Source organism: Saccopteryx leptura, chromosome 3 (assembly GCF_036850995.1).
Source record: "Saccopteryx leptura isolate mSacLep1 chromosome 3, mSacLep1_pri_phased_curated, whole genome shotgun sequence".
NCBI lineage: Eukaryota > Metazoa > Chordata > Mammalia > Chiroptera > Emballonuridae > Saccopteryx > Saccopteryx leptura.
Window position 1 is genome coordinate 183,600,717 of NC_089505.1, and position 15,773 is coordinate 183,616,489.

Consider the following 15,773-nt stretch of genomic DNA (forward strand, 5'->3'; position numbering starts at 1 on the left):
AGTGATGACAGAGTTGGTACACCTGTTTATGAGCACAGGCATTAAACACAAAAAAGATTTATATTTAACACGGATCACCTGACATGTGGGCAAATACTCTCAGTATACGCAGTGCCAGAATTTTGATACGGTTCCAGAGAGACTCCTTGGCAGATTTTGCTGATTATCCATTAAACAGTTGGAACATGTATAGACATTATTGGTCTCACAAAGCTCACACAAAAATGAGGTAAATACTACGGGCAAGATTATGCTCCTTGGAAAGGCTAAAAGTCAACTATAGTATATTTTTGGTAAGCCTTTCCTTCTAAGCATGTTTTAAAAGCTGAAAATATTAAGTGTTGAAAGGCAAAAAAACTTGTCTGTCTTGTCATTAGTAAAACACAGGGCATCATGCTGCACTGCGAAATCTGGAACCTGTCTCAGCAGGCAGTTCAGGCACCAGCACGGCCATCTTTGCCACAGAGGGACTACACTTTACTCTCAGCTCTCAAATGGGAACTCTGTTCCAAGGACAGTTAGTTGTTTTTGTTTACCTTACTCATGGGATAACACTGTATACATTTTTCTTATAGCCTAGGATGCTAAAACAGGCAGCTATTTTATCTGCTTTCTAAGCCACAATAATAAACTAATATGTATATTAATCCTGTATAAGAATGAATTAAATTATTTTTCTAAGAAGTCTATACCTGAGATAATCAATAAAAAAGACCAATTCTGATTAACAAAAAGTAAATTTATAGCTCTGGCCGGATAGCTCAGTTGGTTGGAGCGTTGTCCCAAAGCGCAGAAGTTGATGGTTTGATTCCTCAGTCAGGGCACATACAGGAGCAGCTCGATGTTCCTGTCTCTCTCTCTCTCCCTGCCCCTCTCAAAACAAAGTAATCTTACTCTGCTTTTTCTCCTACTCCTGTCCATTCAAATAATCTTATAAGGGCACTTAAATTGGAAAGATGAAGCACTCTTCATCCATGAAACCTTTAATTAAGACTACAGTAGAAGTTTCTTTTTTCTGATATGAGTGATATTGAATATATTGCTAAGCCTGAAGCAAAGGCTAAATGGTTTGGTGGAAATAGCTCTTTGGGGGAAATCAGTGTTATCTCATTAGTTTGTTATTAGTATGGTTCAAGTCCTTAAAAGGTTGAAAATTTTGCCAAGTCCTTTTCCATCTCAGCATACTGTTCTCTAAGCCTCTCCATAGCTTTTCTGTGCTCTTCGTCCACGTCAGCCTGTTTGCTGTCTTGTTCTTTCATGAACTCTTCCCACTGGGTTATATGCTGGTTTTCACTAGCTATTAAATGGTCATTATGAATCTGAGAAAAGAAAATTTGAAAGTCATATGACGTTTTCCAGATAATTATTTTTTCTATGCAGAAGAGACAAACAAAACTTTACCTCTTGATATTTGGTTACTATAGCAATCAGCTTGAAAGTCACAAGAAAACTGCATTATAGTTTTAATGTCCGACAAGAACATGACATATCAGAAATACCTAAGTATATAGTAAGTTATATACTTATTATAACTGAACATGGAGATTCACATTTCTGAAATTCCAAAAATGCCTCTACTGTTAAATGACAAAATCACACACAATTCAAGTAAATTTTCACACCTCTATTTCTCCACAAATTTAACTGCATATAAGTTTTAAATCAAGTTTAAAAAACATATGCCAAAAATGGTTATTATAAGAAATTAAAATGCATGTCTTACATAAAATATTTTTAGATGCATTAAAAAGAATCACATATGATTAATCACTGGAAGAGAACTCAAGAAATATCTTCCGGTTCAGTTTTATTCCTTAAGTAAACAAACACCAAAAGCATCTGTTGTCAAATATCTAAGATCTTCTCTTGAGATGCTCCTTAAAATTTCTATATGAGGGTAAAATTTTTTTTCTTTTGAGAACCAGAGCAGTAAGGACAAAAATATGTAATTAAAAAAGGTATACATTTAGTAAACTTTCAGATATCTTTGAATACGTACAATAAGTTAAATAGAAAAAGAAGAGTATGAAAAGTAACTTTATATCTCTACCTCAAATATTCTATGTACATGTCATTAGATGGTAAATTTTGATACAAGTTCTATTAAAAAAGCAAAATGTGATAGATGCAAACCATAAAAACGTACAAAGCACCTGAAGTCATTACTAATTCCATCCAGCACTCTAATGTAAACATGACCCCTGGTGTACTTCTATACTGGTAATTCAGGTGCTGGAATGTAGCTACTAGGAGAAAACAACAATTGGGTTTTCACGTGGTCTCAAATGTGCTTGCTGCTCTGCTTCTCTCTTATCTGGGACATGATGAGAAGCAGGATGAAGAGCTAGATAAGCCATTGCTCTCTAAAAGTAACTATAAAATGTCTATTCTGTGAGTTGTTTTGTATCTTATCTACTTCTAATAACCCCTCTTATAAGACGACATTATTCTCATCTTACAGATGAAGAAATGAAGGTGTAAGGACACTAAACTTACCTCTCCACGGTGACTCAGCTATAAAGTTGTACATTCAACTTTAAGTCTTTCTAAAACCTGTGCATTTTCTATCACAAAATGCAAATCAGATCTTTGAGAAGCAAGTTTTATGTAGGTTGATAAGTCTTTCAATAGACCAAATGGGGGGAAAAAGTCTATTGCAAGAGCTTTTTCTATCTATCCTATCTGAACAAAGTTCCCTAGCACAGAAGCCGTTCTAGTGAAAAGAGGTTGAGGGTCTTAAGTTTGAGGAGAGAGGGTTAACGAGGCATTTGCAGATCCAATAAATTTGGGAAGAAGGTTAAGCAAAAATAAAAAAAATTACTTTTTAACTTTTTAGACTCACTGATTGTAATTCTCCAAAAGATGAATAAAACATGAGAAGTTCATTAAACTCTTTCCATGGAACTTTTGCAAAAACTATTATATTCTAAGAGAAAAGCCATCAGACTTAAAAGAAAAATACAAATAAACTCTCTCAAAATAGTATTTTGCTTTAGCTGTAAGTTAATGTTTAATAAAGAATATTAACATCCAAGATCAGATGTGTAACAGAATATTCTTCTCTTTTTAAAATTTTTTTTTATTTTTCTGAAGTGAGAAGTGGGGGCAGCAGACAGACTCCCGCATGCTCTCGACTGGGATCCACCTGGCATGCCCACCAGGGGGCGATGATCTGCCCATCTGGGGCATTGCTCTGTTGCAACTGGAGCCCTTCTAGGGCCTGAGGCAGAGGTCATGGAGTCATCCTCAGTGCCCAGGACAACTTTGCTCCATGGAGTCTTGGCTGTGGGAGGGGAAGAGAGAGATAAAGGAGAGGAAGAAGGGTGGAGAAGTAGATGGGTGCTTCTCCTGTGTGCCCTGGCCAGGAATCGAACCCAGGACTTCTACATGCTGGGCTGATGCTCTACCGCTGACCCAACCGGCCAGGGCTGAGTATTCTTCTCTTTTTAATGGACACAGCATAATTGGCTCAGCTGATCCTGTGATTTGGACCACAAGGTAACAGCCCTGGTTCCATCCCCTCACAGAGCACATTATCCAGTACAGCTCAATGGAGAAAAATGAAGATTTGGGAGGCATATAAACCATGCTTCAAATTCTACTTCACTTATTACCAGTTGTATGACCATGAGCAGATTAGTTTCTTTAACTTTAAAATTAGGAAAATAATATTTTATATTTATAAATTATGTTCATGTCAAGTTCCTAGGTCAGTGCCCATGGTTCTTAATAAAAGCTCATTATTATTATTATGAGTAGTAGTATACAAGATTATAAACAAAGAATCTGGAAGGCACATATCCTCTCCAATTTAAGCTGTTTGTTTTTTATATTTAGTAATTTGATTTTAGCAATAGATCCTTGCAATAATTCAAACAGTAGACACAACTCAAATAAAAGTAATAGTTTCCCTTTTCCATCCCCTTTGCTGATTCCACTATTTATTATTTTGCTATAAGATGTTGCCATAATTATATTCCATCAGATTCATATAAGTCTAATACAAAGTGATAGTCCCCCTTCCCACATACACACCAAATCCTTTCCAAGTATTACCTTATTTTCTAGTATTAATAGTTTGATGGATAACCACAGATTTTTTCCTATGTTTACACAAACATGTTTCTTTACCAACATCAAAATGAAGTCATATTACACACGATCTGCCATTTTCTTTTTTCAATAATGTCACAATCAGTACTAGTGGCATACCAACAGTAGGAGAATGGGAGAGCTCTGCCCTGAGCAAGCAATCAGGGGTGCATTGTCTGTACAGAATTTAAATCAATCATGCAAAAAACTGAAAGACTGCTTTTTATTACCACCAGGTACTGGCAATACTGAGTAATGTCCGTGATAACATATTCCTAAACCAGAAATCTTTCTCTGGTTTTAAACAGTTGCTGAGGTTACTGTTGAATTTTAACAATATATGTTACAAATTGTTTAATGTTTACTAAACTTTGTATTCCACACTGGAGTTAATTTAGAGGACCCTCAGTTACACAGCCAGTCCTGGACAAAGGTGAAGTCAGCTACACATGTTCATTTCAACAGTAAATCCCCAGTAGCCCCAAATCATTTCAGCTTTCTTTGTATGCTCAGCCCCTCCAACTTCTGGGTAATTGAATATTCTTGCATTTAAACAATGACAGCAAAGTGACTGCTGAAATAAAATGCAAATTAGTTCAAATCTATCATTCTACATTACCATTTTTTTCATACATAAATTTGTATATGTTTTTCTTTGTATTTAAATTTTTTATACTGTGGGGACATGGGACCCACTAGAATAGTTTTCCAAGAAACAAAGACAGTATTGCAGTTTCTAGAATTTATTATAAAATGTGATTTTTATGAATCTATTCTGGAGTTATTCCTATGTTTAAAATTTTCCCCAACCATGTGCCTGTTGCTTCATCTAAAAGAACTTTTACAAATTTATAATAAAAAGTATTTTTAATTTTTTTTTTTGTATTTTTTCTGAAGTGAGAAACCAGGAGGCAGAGAGACAAGACTCTCGCATGTGCCCGAACAGGATCCACTAGAGAGTGATGCTCTGACCATCTGGGGCGTTGTCCATTGCAACTGGAGCCATCCTCAGCGCCCGGGCCAGCTGCAAAAGCAGGAGAGAGAGACTGAGAGAAAGGAGCCGGGGGAGAGGGTGGAGAAGCAGATGGGTGCTTCTCCTGTGTGCCCTGGCCAGGAATCGAACCTGGGATATCCATATGCCAGGCCAATGCTCTGCCACTGAGCCAACTGGCCAGGGCATAAAAAGTATTGTCAATTAACTATGGGTCAAGATAGATAAAGCTGACTATTTTAAGCTGAATATGCTAAGATCAAATTTGATAAAATCATTAATAAATCTGCATAAGAATCAAAAGCAAACTATAATATTATTATCATTACAACAGACCAATATGTATCTCGGTATGTTTTTTCATTTTTTTATCAAAAACTGTATTAATGATTAAGGTTAATCTCTTAAAATAATTAATCTCTTTTTCCTTTCGGTATATAGTACTTTTTAAATTTTTAAATATTTTACTGGTATGATTATGTACATTGTTTAAAAATACTATCTTCATTATTTTTCTCATTATTATTCTTTAACATCAAGATAATTATTAATATAATCTTGTCTGGGAGAGATTTAAAAATGATCTATTCTAGATGTCAAATATGATAGGTACAATACCTTTATAGACATCTTTCCATGGTCAAACAGTGAGAAAGGGGTAGAATCAAGAGTAAAATCCAGTTTTCTGCTCTTTTTTTGCTATATAATGTTTAAACCAAATATTATGAGTCTCTCGTGACTGGAAATGTTTGTAAAATGGGAAAAACTATTAAATATTCACATTCCAATTTCAAAAGTAATTAAGAGTTTTGTTTTTTTTTTAAAACCACACATATACACAATGTGAACCAATTAGAAATTAATATGTTGGACTAAAAACAATAGTACTACTAACTTTGGTGTAGTTTTTCTTTATTTCTTCTAGCGCTTGGTAGAAGAAGCATGCGGTATTAAAAATCAGGTCACACAAGAACCAGATGACTTTATTTGTGAATACTACCAAACATTTACAGAATTAGCACTAATCCTCTAATCCTTTCAACTTATTCCAAAAAACTTTAAAAGTAACAAAAGTCTTACTGCATTTTATGAGGCAGTTCTGTGCTAATACCAATTGATACAAAAATCCTCAACATAAGACTAGCAAACTGAATTCAACAACATAGTAAAGGATTATACACCATAATGAAGTGGGATTTGTTCCTGGAAAGCACAGATATTGATAGTTCAACATATGAGAATCAACTGACCAAACACATCACATCAACAGAATGAAGGAAAAAACACATACCATATTTTTTGCTCCATAAGATGCACTTTTCCCCCCCAAAAGTGGAGGGGAAAATGCCCAAGCCTTATGGAGTGAACGCTCATTTTTTTTTAGCTGCTGCAGGTTCCTGGACAACTGGAAGAGTATTTGAACATTAAAGTCTCTTCTCATTTGTTAATAACAGTGTTAATGGTTGTTAATACTGCTGTTGAGTTTACATTGTTGAAATATTACTGCAGTATATTTTATTAAATATTTTAACACACTATTTGGTTCAGAATATTTTTTTTCTTATCTTCCTCCTTAAAACCCTAAGTGCATCTTATGGTCAGGTTCGTCTTATGGAGTGAAAAATACGATAATCATCTCGATTGATGCCAGAACACATTTGCCTAAATTCAATACCCTTATGTGATAAAAACAATCCACAAACTAGTAACAGTAGGAAACTATCTCAACACAATAAAGGCAGTATGTGAAAAACTCACAGCTAACATATTTGATATTGAAAACTGAAAGCTTTCCCTCCAATATCAGGAACAAGACAAGGAGTTTGCTCTTACATCTTCTATCCCACATAGTTTTGGAAGCCCACGCCCGAGCTATTAGGCAAGAAAGAGAAAGGCATGCAAAATGGAAAGAAAGAAGTAAAATTATCTGCACTCACAGACAACATGATCTGTATATCTAAAACCTGTAAGATTCCACAAAACACTACTTGAAATAATAAACATACTGAGCAAATTTTCAAGATACAAAATCAACACTCAAAAATTAGTTGCATTTCTATACACTAACAAAGAACAACCATAACAGGAAATTAAGAAAACAATTGTTTACAATAGCATTAAAAAATAATAAAATATTTACAAATAAATTTAATCAAGGAGGTAAAGACATATACTTAAACCTATAAAATGTTGGAAGAAATTAAAGACACAAATCAATGAAAATACAGCTCATTTTCATGGACTGAAAGATTTATTTTTGTTAAGATGTCAATACTATCCAAAGTGATCTACAGATTTGATTAAATCCTTATTAAAATTCCAATGATTTTTTTTTTTTGCAGAAACAGAAGAATCCATCCTAAAATTTTAAGTGACATCAAGCAGTCAGATCAAAAACAATCTTGAAAAAGAAGAACAAAGTTGGATTTGTCATACAAATTAACCATGCGTTCTACATCTGGGGCCTTGCTGACCCTGGAGAGACTGCCCCTCCCAGAGTTAGCCTATTCCTGGAAATGGTAAACAACTCCCCTGTGAGTGCACCCTTTATATGCAAGCCAACCAATCCGAAATCCATACCCTAACTACAGTCTTTATTGGGCTTGTGTATTCTGGGCCACTAATCACCTAGGGTAGGTACCAGACTTACAGTACCTATGCCCCAAAGCTTAGTGAAATCATTCAAATTAGATAATACTAACCCTGGTTACCCTGTCTCACATTAGTTCCTATGGACACCAAAATAAAAGCTCTTACCCATGTTTCCCCTCTTTCACTCTGCCTGACAAACCCTCATGCTTTCCTCATGGTTCTGTGTGCATGGTGTGTCCCCTCCTATTGGGAACTACGGGTAACAAATGATCTTTCTACGGCAATCATCCCCAATCTGTTGGTCTCATCATATCTAATTAATAATAAAACCTACATTAAAAAGAAAAACCACATTTTCTAATTTCCAGTAGATTCTTTATTTTAATTTAACATTTCCTAATTTCAAAAGATACTACAAAACTACTATAATCAAAAGAGTGTGTGATACTTACATAAAGAACAACATATAGACCAATAGAATAGAACAGAGAGAACATTGAGTTCAGAAATATATCCTTAAATACATGGTCAAATGAATTTTGATAAGGTGCCAAGACCATTCAATAGGGAAAGGACAATATTTTCAACAAATAGTTCTGGGAAAACTAGATATCCACATGCAAAAAAACCAGAAACTGAACTCTTACCTTGTATAATATGCAAAAATCATCCCAAAATGGATCAAAGACCTAAATGTAAGACAAAAACTATAAAATTTTTAGGAGTGGACCTGGCTGGTTAGCTCAGTTGGTTAAGAGCGACATCCAGAAACAACAAAGTTGTGGGTTTGATCTTGGGTCAAGGCACAAATGGGAAGCAACCAATGAATGCACAACTAAGAGGAACAACAAAACAAATGAATACTTCCCTTTGTACTCCCTGCTTAAAAAAAAAAAAAAAAAAAAAAAAAAAAAAAAAAAAAAGCCCTGGTTGGACAGTTAGGTTAGCTGTAGAATCATCCCAGAACATGGAGGTGCTGGTTCAATTCCTCAGTCAGGGCACATACAGGAGCAGCTCGACATTCCTGTCTCTCTCTCCCTGCCTTTCTCTCTCTCTCTCTCTAAAATAAAGAGGACCACAGAAATACAAAGGATTCTAAGAAATTATTATGAAGAACTATATGCCAAAAAATTGGACAACCTTAGCAAAATGGATAAATTCCTAGAAACAATCTTCCAAAATTAAGATTGGTAAAATCAGAAAACCTGAGCAGACCATTGACATAAATGAAATTTTGACAGTTATCAAAAAACTCCCAGCAAACAAAAATTCTGGACTGGATGGCTTCACAAGTGAATTTTACCAAGCACTCAAAGAAGAACTAACATCTATCCTTCTCAAGCTATTCTGAAAAATTCAAGAGAAGGAATGACTTCCAAACTCATTTTATGAGGCATGTATTACTCTAATTCCAAAGCCATGTAAAGACACTACAAAGAAAGAGAAGTATAGCCAATATCCCTCATGAACACAGATGCCAAAATTCCCAACAAAATATTTGCAAACTGGATCCAGCAATACATGAAAAAGATCATACACCACGATGAAGTGGGATTTATTCTGGGAAGGCAAGACTGGTACAATATTTGCAAATCAATAAACATGATTCAACATATAAACAAAATGAAGGATAAAAACCACATGATCGTATCAACTGATGCAGAAAAAGTATTTGATAAAATCCAGCACTCTTTTATCATCAAAATTTTCAGCAAACTGGGAATACAGGGAACATTCCTCAACATAATAAAGGTCATGTACGACAAACCCACAGCAACATCATACTCAATGGGCAAAAGTTAAATGCAATCCCCTTAAGATCAGGAACAAGACAGAGGTGTCCCCTCTCACCACTCTTATTCAACATAGTAATGGAAGTCCTAGCCACAGCAAGCAGACAAGAGAAGAAATAAAAGGCATCCAAATTAGAAAAGAAATAAAACTCATTATTTGCTGATGACATGACACTGAATATAGAAAACCCTAATGTCTCTGCCAAAAACTACTAGACCTGATAAGTGAATTTGGCAAAGTGGCAAGATATAAAATATTCAGAAAACAGTGGTATTTTTATATACCAATAGAAATTAAGGAAACAGTCTCATTTAGTATTGCAACAACAACAACAAAGTAGGAATAAGTTTAATCAAGTAGGTAAAAGACTTGTATTCTGAAAAATATGAGTCACTGAAAAAAGAAATCAAGGAACGTATAACACAAATAGAAGCATATACTGTGTTCATGGATAGGAAGAATTAATATCATTTAATTGTCCATACTACCCAAAGCAGTCTATAGATTCAATGCAGTTAAAATACCAATGGCATATTTCACAGATCTAGAACAAATATTCCAAGAAATTTATATGGAACCAAAAAAAACAAAACAAAACAACAAAAAAACCTGAATAGCCTCAGCAATCTTGAAAATGAAGACAAAGTGGGAGGCATCACACTTGCTAAGATCAAGTTATACTGCAAAGCCATTGTACTCAAAACAGCTTGGTACTGTTATAGGAACAGGTATACAGATCAATGGAACAGAACAGAGAACCTAGATATAAATCCACACCTTTATGGTCAATTAATATTTGACAAAAGAGTATACAATAGAGTAAGAACAGTCTCTTTAATAAATGGTGCTGGGAAAATTGGACAGGTACATGCGAAAAAAAGAAACCAGACCACCAACTTACATCATTCACAAAAATAAACTCAAAAATAGATAAAAACTTAAATGTAGTTGTGAATCCTATAAGAAAACATATGCAGTAAACTCAGACATCTCTCAAAGCAATATTTTTGTCAATATGTCTTCTCAGGCAAGGGAAATAAAGGACAAAATAAAGCAATGGGACTATACCAGACTAAAAAGCTTTTGTATAACAAAGCTTTAACAAAATAAAACAACTCATTCTATAGGAGAACATAGTCACTGATATGTCTGATAAGGGGTTAATAACCAAAATTTATAAAGAATTTCTAAAACTCAACACCAGGGCCCTGGCCAGTTGGCTCAGTGGTAGAGCGTTGGCCTGGCGTGTGGGAGTCCCAAGTTCGATTCCCGGCCAGGGCACACAGGAGAAGCGCCCATCTGCTTCTCCACCCCTCCCCTCTCCTTCCTCTCTGTCTCTCTCTTCCCCTCCCACAGCCAAGGCTCCATTGGAGCAAAGGTGGCCCGGGCGCTGAGGATGGCTCCATGGCCTCTGCCTCAGGTGCTAGAATGGCTCTGGTTGCAACAGAACAATGCCACCTGGTGGGCATGCTGGGTGGGTCCTGGTCGGGAGCATGAGAGAGTCTGTCTGACTGTCTCCCCGTTTCCAACCTCAGAAAAATAAAAAATAAATAAATAAAACAACACCAGGAAGGTAAACAATTCAATTAAAAAATGGGCAAAGGAGCAGAATAGACACTTTTCCAAAGAGGACATACAGATGGCCAACAGGCATATGAAAAAATGCTCAACATCTCTAAAAATGCAAATTAAAACCATAATGAGATACCACCCCACACTTTGTCAGAATGGCTTTCATTAACAAATCAACAAACAATTGCTGGTTAGGGTGTACAGAGAAGGAAACCCTCCTGCACTGCTGGTGGGAATGTAGACTTGGGCAGCCACTGTAGAAAACAGTAAGGTGTTTCCTCAAAAAATTAAAAATGGTAACTACCTTTTGACCCAGCTATCCCATTTCTAGGTATATATTCTAAAACTCTCAAAACAGTAATTCAAAAAAGATACACAGCCTCATGTTCCCTGAAGCACTGTTTGTAATAGCAAAGATCTAGACACAGCCCAAGTGCCCATCAGGGGATGAGTGGATAAAAAAGCTGTGGTACATTTACACAATGGAATACTATGCAGCCATAAAAAAGAAAACCTTTCTTTTTGTGACAGCATGTGTGGACCTGGAGATTATTATGCTAAGTGAAATAAGCCAGGCAGAGAAAAACAAATACCATATGATCTCATTTATATGTAGAATCTAATGAACACAATAAACTGAGGAACAAAATAGAAACAGAGGCAGGGTCACAGGGAACAGATGGACAGCTGTCAGAGGGAAGGGGAAGCGGGGATGGGATCATAGAAAGTGAAGGGGCCCTGGCCGGTTGGCTCAGTGGTAAAGCGTCGGCCTGGCGTGTGGGGGACCTGGGTTCGATTCCCGGCCAGGGCACATAGGAGAAGCACCCATTTGCTTCTCTACCCCCGCCCCCTCCTTCCTCTCTGTCTCTCTCTTCCCCTCCCGCAGCCAAGGCTCCATTGGAGCAAAGATGGCCCGGGCACGGGGGATGGCTCCTTGGCCTCTGCCCGAGGCGCTAGAGTGGCTCTGGTCACGGCAGAGTGACCCCCCAGAGGGGCAGAGCATCGCCCCCTGGTGGGCAGAGCGTCGCCCCTGGTGGGCGTGCCGGGTGGATCCCGGTCGGGCGCATGCGGGAGTCTGTCTGACTGTCTCTCCCAGTTTCCAGCTTCAGAAAAATAAAAAAAAAAAAAAAAAAAAAAAAAAGTGAAGGGATTACCAAAATATATATACTGCTCACAAAAATTCTATTTCAAATGAATATGAAGTGATAAAATATCCCCTAATTTTTGTGAGCAGTGTACATAACACACATATGTAGACAACGGGGTAACTATAGCCAGAGAAAAAGTGGGGGTAGATATAGGGGAAAGGGGCAAAAGAGGGGGGGAAGTGGAGGTAAAAAGAGACTTTGTAAGAGGCATGGGGGCATAATGTGGGGTGTAGACAGTGCTATATTGAGTGAGACATTTGAAACCATGTCATCACAATAAATTAAAAATAAAAACCAAAAAAGGTTTATGTGTAGAAAACAGTGATTCCATATTGATTACTTTTGTATTCAAAACTAATTACCATATTTTTCGCTCCATAAGATGCACTTTTCCCCCAAAAAGTGGAGGGGAAAATGCCCGTGTGTCTTATGAAGCAAAAAATATAATATTTTTAAAAATATTTTAACACACCATTTGGGTCAGAATTTGTTTTTTCTTATTTTTCTCTTTAAAACCCTAAGTGTGTCTTATCGTCAGGTGTGTCTTATGGAGCGAAAAATATGGTAGATAAAAGGTCAAACATAAAAAATACATTTCATAGCAATGTAGTTATTTGCATATTTCAATGAAAATCTATTATTTTTTCCACTAGAATTGGATAAACCAAAATTTGTATTCAGAACTATTCCAGAAATGACACATTCAAAAGTAAATTCATTGGAAAAAATAGATTATAAGTTACCAGGAGCTGAGGGGATAGTGGATTAGAGTTATTGCTTAATATGTACAGCTTTCATTCTGGATGATGAAAAAGTTTTGGAAAGAGGTTAGTGCTCGCTGATGGTTGCACAACATTGTGAATATGATTAATGCCACTGAACTGTACATTCAAAAATGGCTAAAGCTGCAAATGTTTTGTTACATAAATTTTACAACAATATAAACATTTTTAAAAATCACTAAAAATATATACAGGACTATAACTAAATCTAATAAATATCTGTGGGCAAAATGAATCAAAGGATTAATGTTTACTATTACAATCGCTAGTTTGGTTGAAAACAGCTTCAAAGTTGATGCTTGTATATGGATCCTAGTTTTAAACTATTCATACATATTAACAAGATCATCTCCTTTGATGGCATATTTTGAAAAGTCAGTAATTTTTATAAGCCAATTGCATTTTCACTGTACTACTACTACTCTTATTGCCAGCATCCAAATGCAACTTTGTATTAGTGGGTCATTTGCAAGACATGTCAAATAACTGGGGAATGTACATTCATTGTTCTTCTGAATGTACTTTTACATCTCAATTGTGGGAAATGTAATTTGGATGAATGATGTTTATCATAATTTACTTCCCACAAAATTCCACAAATTGTCTTGACATAAAAATATTAATGATTAATGGCAAGAGTCTATTTTATTCCATTACTAACTAGTCTAAGAGAGAGGGACAGATAGGACAGACAGGAAGGGAGAGAGATGAGAAGCATTAATTCTTTGTTATAGCACCTTAGTTATTCATTGATTGCTTTCTCATATGTGACTTGACTGGGGGCGGGGGGTGGGGACTATAGCAGAACGAGTGACCCCTCGCTCAAGCCAGCGACCTTGAGCTTCAAGCCAGAGAGAGACCTTTGGGCTCAAGCCAGCGACCACGGGTCGTATCTATGATCTCATGCTTAAGCCAGCAACCTCAGGGTTTTAAACCTGGGTCTTCCGCGTCCCAGTCCGATGCTTTATCCACTGCACTACCTCCAGGTCAGGCTATTACTTCCATTTTTCTTTGTTCTGAGAGCCAAACACACGAAATGTAGCCAACAGTACATTAGATTGCAAAATTGCTAAGAGCAACATTAGTTTTCAAAATGCAGCTAGAGGTCAATATTGCTTTGTACATATTTGCTAGATGAGAAATTAAACTTTATGTGTCTTTTACATATAAATATAGTCTGAAACCTCTGTTAGGTCAAAGTTTTGGCAAAAGTCAGATATGACAGAAAAATAAAGTCCTTAAAGATACACATTCAAATGTTCTGCTATCTAGATAAACACTGAAGTAGAAATGGTTTACTGCCTTGGAAGAATATAAAATTTTTTTACTTTTCTCTGTCTCAAAAATGCATCTCTTGTGTGACTTTCAGCCGGAAATTGTCTTGAGAAAAGAGAATACTCAGGGTGGCTGGTTATACAGTAGGTTTCAGACTCCACACCAGTTTTTAGTGAAACACACACTTCAGTATAATCTAAAACAGTAACTAATGTGTACTACAAAAAAAAAAAAAGGTTAAGTAACATTCTCTGACATAATACCTACAAGAAATATATTTAAGCTCTGGCCGATTGGCTCAGTGGTAGAGCATCAGCCCTGCATGTGGAAGTCCGGGGTTCGATTCCCGGCCAGGGCACACAGGAGAAGCACCCATCTGCCATCTGCTTCTCCACCCTTCCCCCTCTCCTTTCTCTTTCTTCCCCTCCTGCAGCCAAGGCTCCACTGGAGCAAAAAATTGTCCCGCGTGCTGAGGATGGCTCCATGGCCTCCACCTCAGGTGCTGGAATGGTTCTGGTTAGAACGGAGCAATGCCCCAGATGGGCTGAGCATTCGGGTGCATGCAGGAGTCTTTCTGTCATCTGTCTGCCTCCCCCTTCCCCCTGCTTCTCACTTCAGAAAAATACAAAAAAAAAAAAAAAGAAAGATATTTAAGACTAAAATATTCTAAGGGCTTTATTATTTCTTGAGGCCACTCCTCCCCACCCCAAACCACGGGACAGTATCTTTTAAGAAAATCATGAATGGGCAGGATTTTCAATGGCTTCATCAACTCTGATAGACCCCAGCCTGGCTCTTACCCACGAAGTGACTGTCTGCATCTTACATAAATGATCAAGCCGGCAGGGGAAAAGTGACATTTTATATTTGGAGAGTGATATACACTTTGCAAAATGATTTCTCATAAACTATATATCAGGTAAGCAAAAATCAATCCACCAGGTTAAGCAGAACTGGTATTTATTTTGCAGATGAGAAACTTGAAGCTCAAAGCTCTGTCCAAGGGCATATAGCTAGCTAAGAAAGGGAAAAGTCAGAAATAGAATACACCCAGTATTATTAACCTAATCTAGTCCTTTTCCTACTTAGATATGGGTAATACAACAATTGTTTAAAAAGTTCAAAGTGCCAAGAGGAACCGTTACAATTATAATTTAATTTTAGGTTAATTCTGCTCAAGGATGAAAAGAATCAACATTATATCAGAATCATAACTACTCTGACAATATCTTAGAAAGAAAGACCAATAATGTGTGAGAGCATATTCATATGAATCTGCTTAAAACACACATCCTGCACACAACACCCTTTTTAAATTTTAAAGTCAAGAGAACTGCATATGTTATAGCCAGTAACAGCCAGGATAGCCAGTGTTCTTACAGAAAAAGTCTTTCTGCTTCTCAAATACAGAAATGCTCCCAGTGCCTTCAGCAACAATTGTTTAACACAGCAGTCAAGGTTCTCTACAATCATCTTCAGACATATCCCTTTAGATACTACACATACCAGCTCCAGAGACTACTGATT

At 36.6% G+C, this 15,773-nt stretch overlaps 1 protein-coding gene across 2 annotated transcripts in view; it reads right to left on the reverse strand.

The window, feature by feature from the left end:
* Positions 1-687: 687 nt before the first annotated feature.
* BLOC1S5 (biogenesis of lysosomal organelles complex 1 subunit 5) overlaps positions 688-15,773 on the reverse strand; it is a 45,698-nt gene continuing 30,612 nt past the window's right edge. Inside the window, exon 5 of one of the 2 annotated variants that reach the window (XM_066377000.1) lies at positions 688-1,319. In XM_066377000.1, coding sequence (XP_066233097.1) covers positions 1,140-1,319 — 180 coding nt within the window. In that variant the 3' untranslated portion in view covers positions 688-1,139. The remainder of the gene's footprint in view (positions 1,320-15,773) is intronic. The other variant, XM_066377001.1, reaches the window with a different exon arrangement.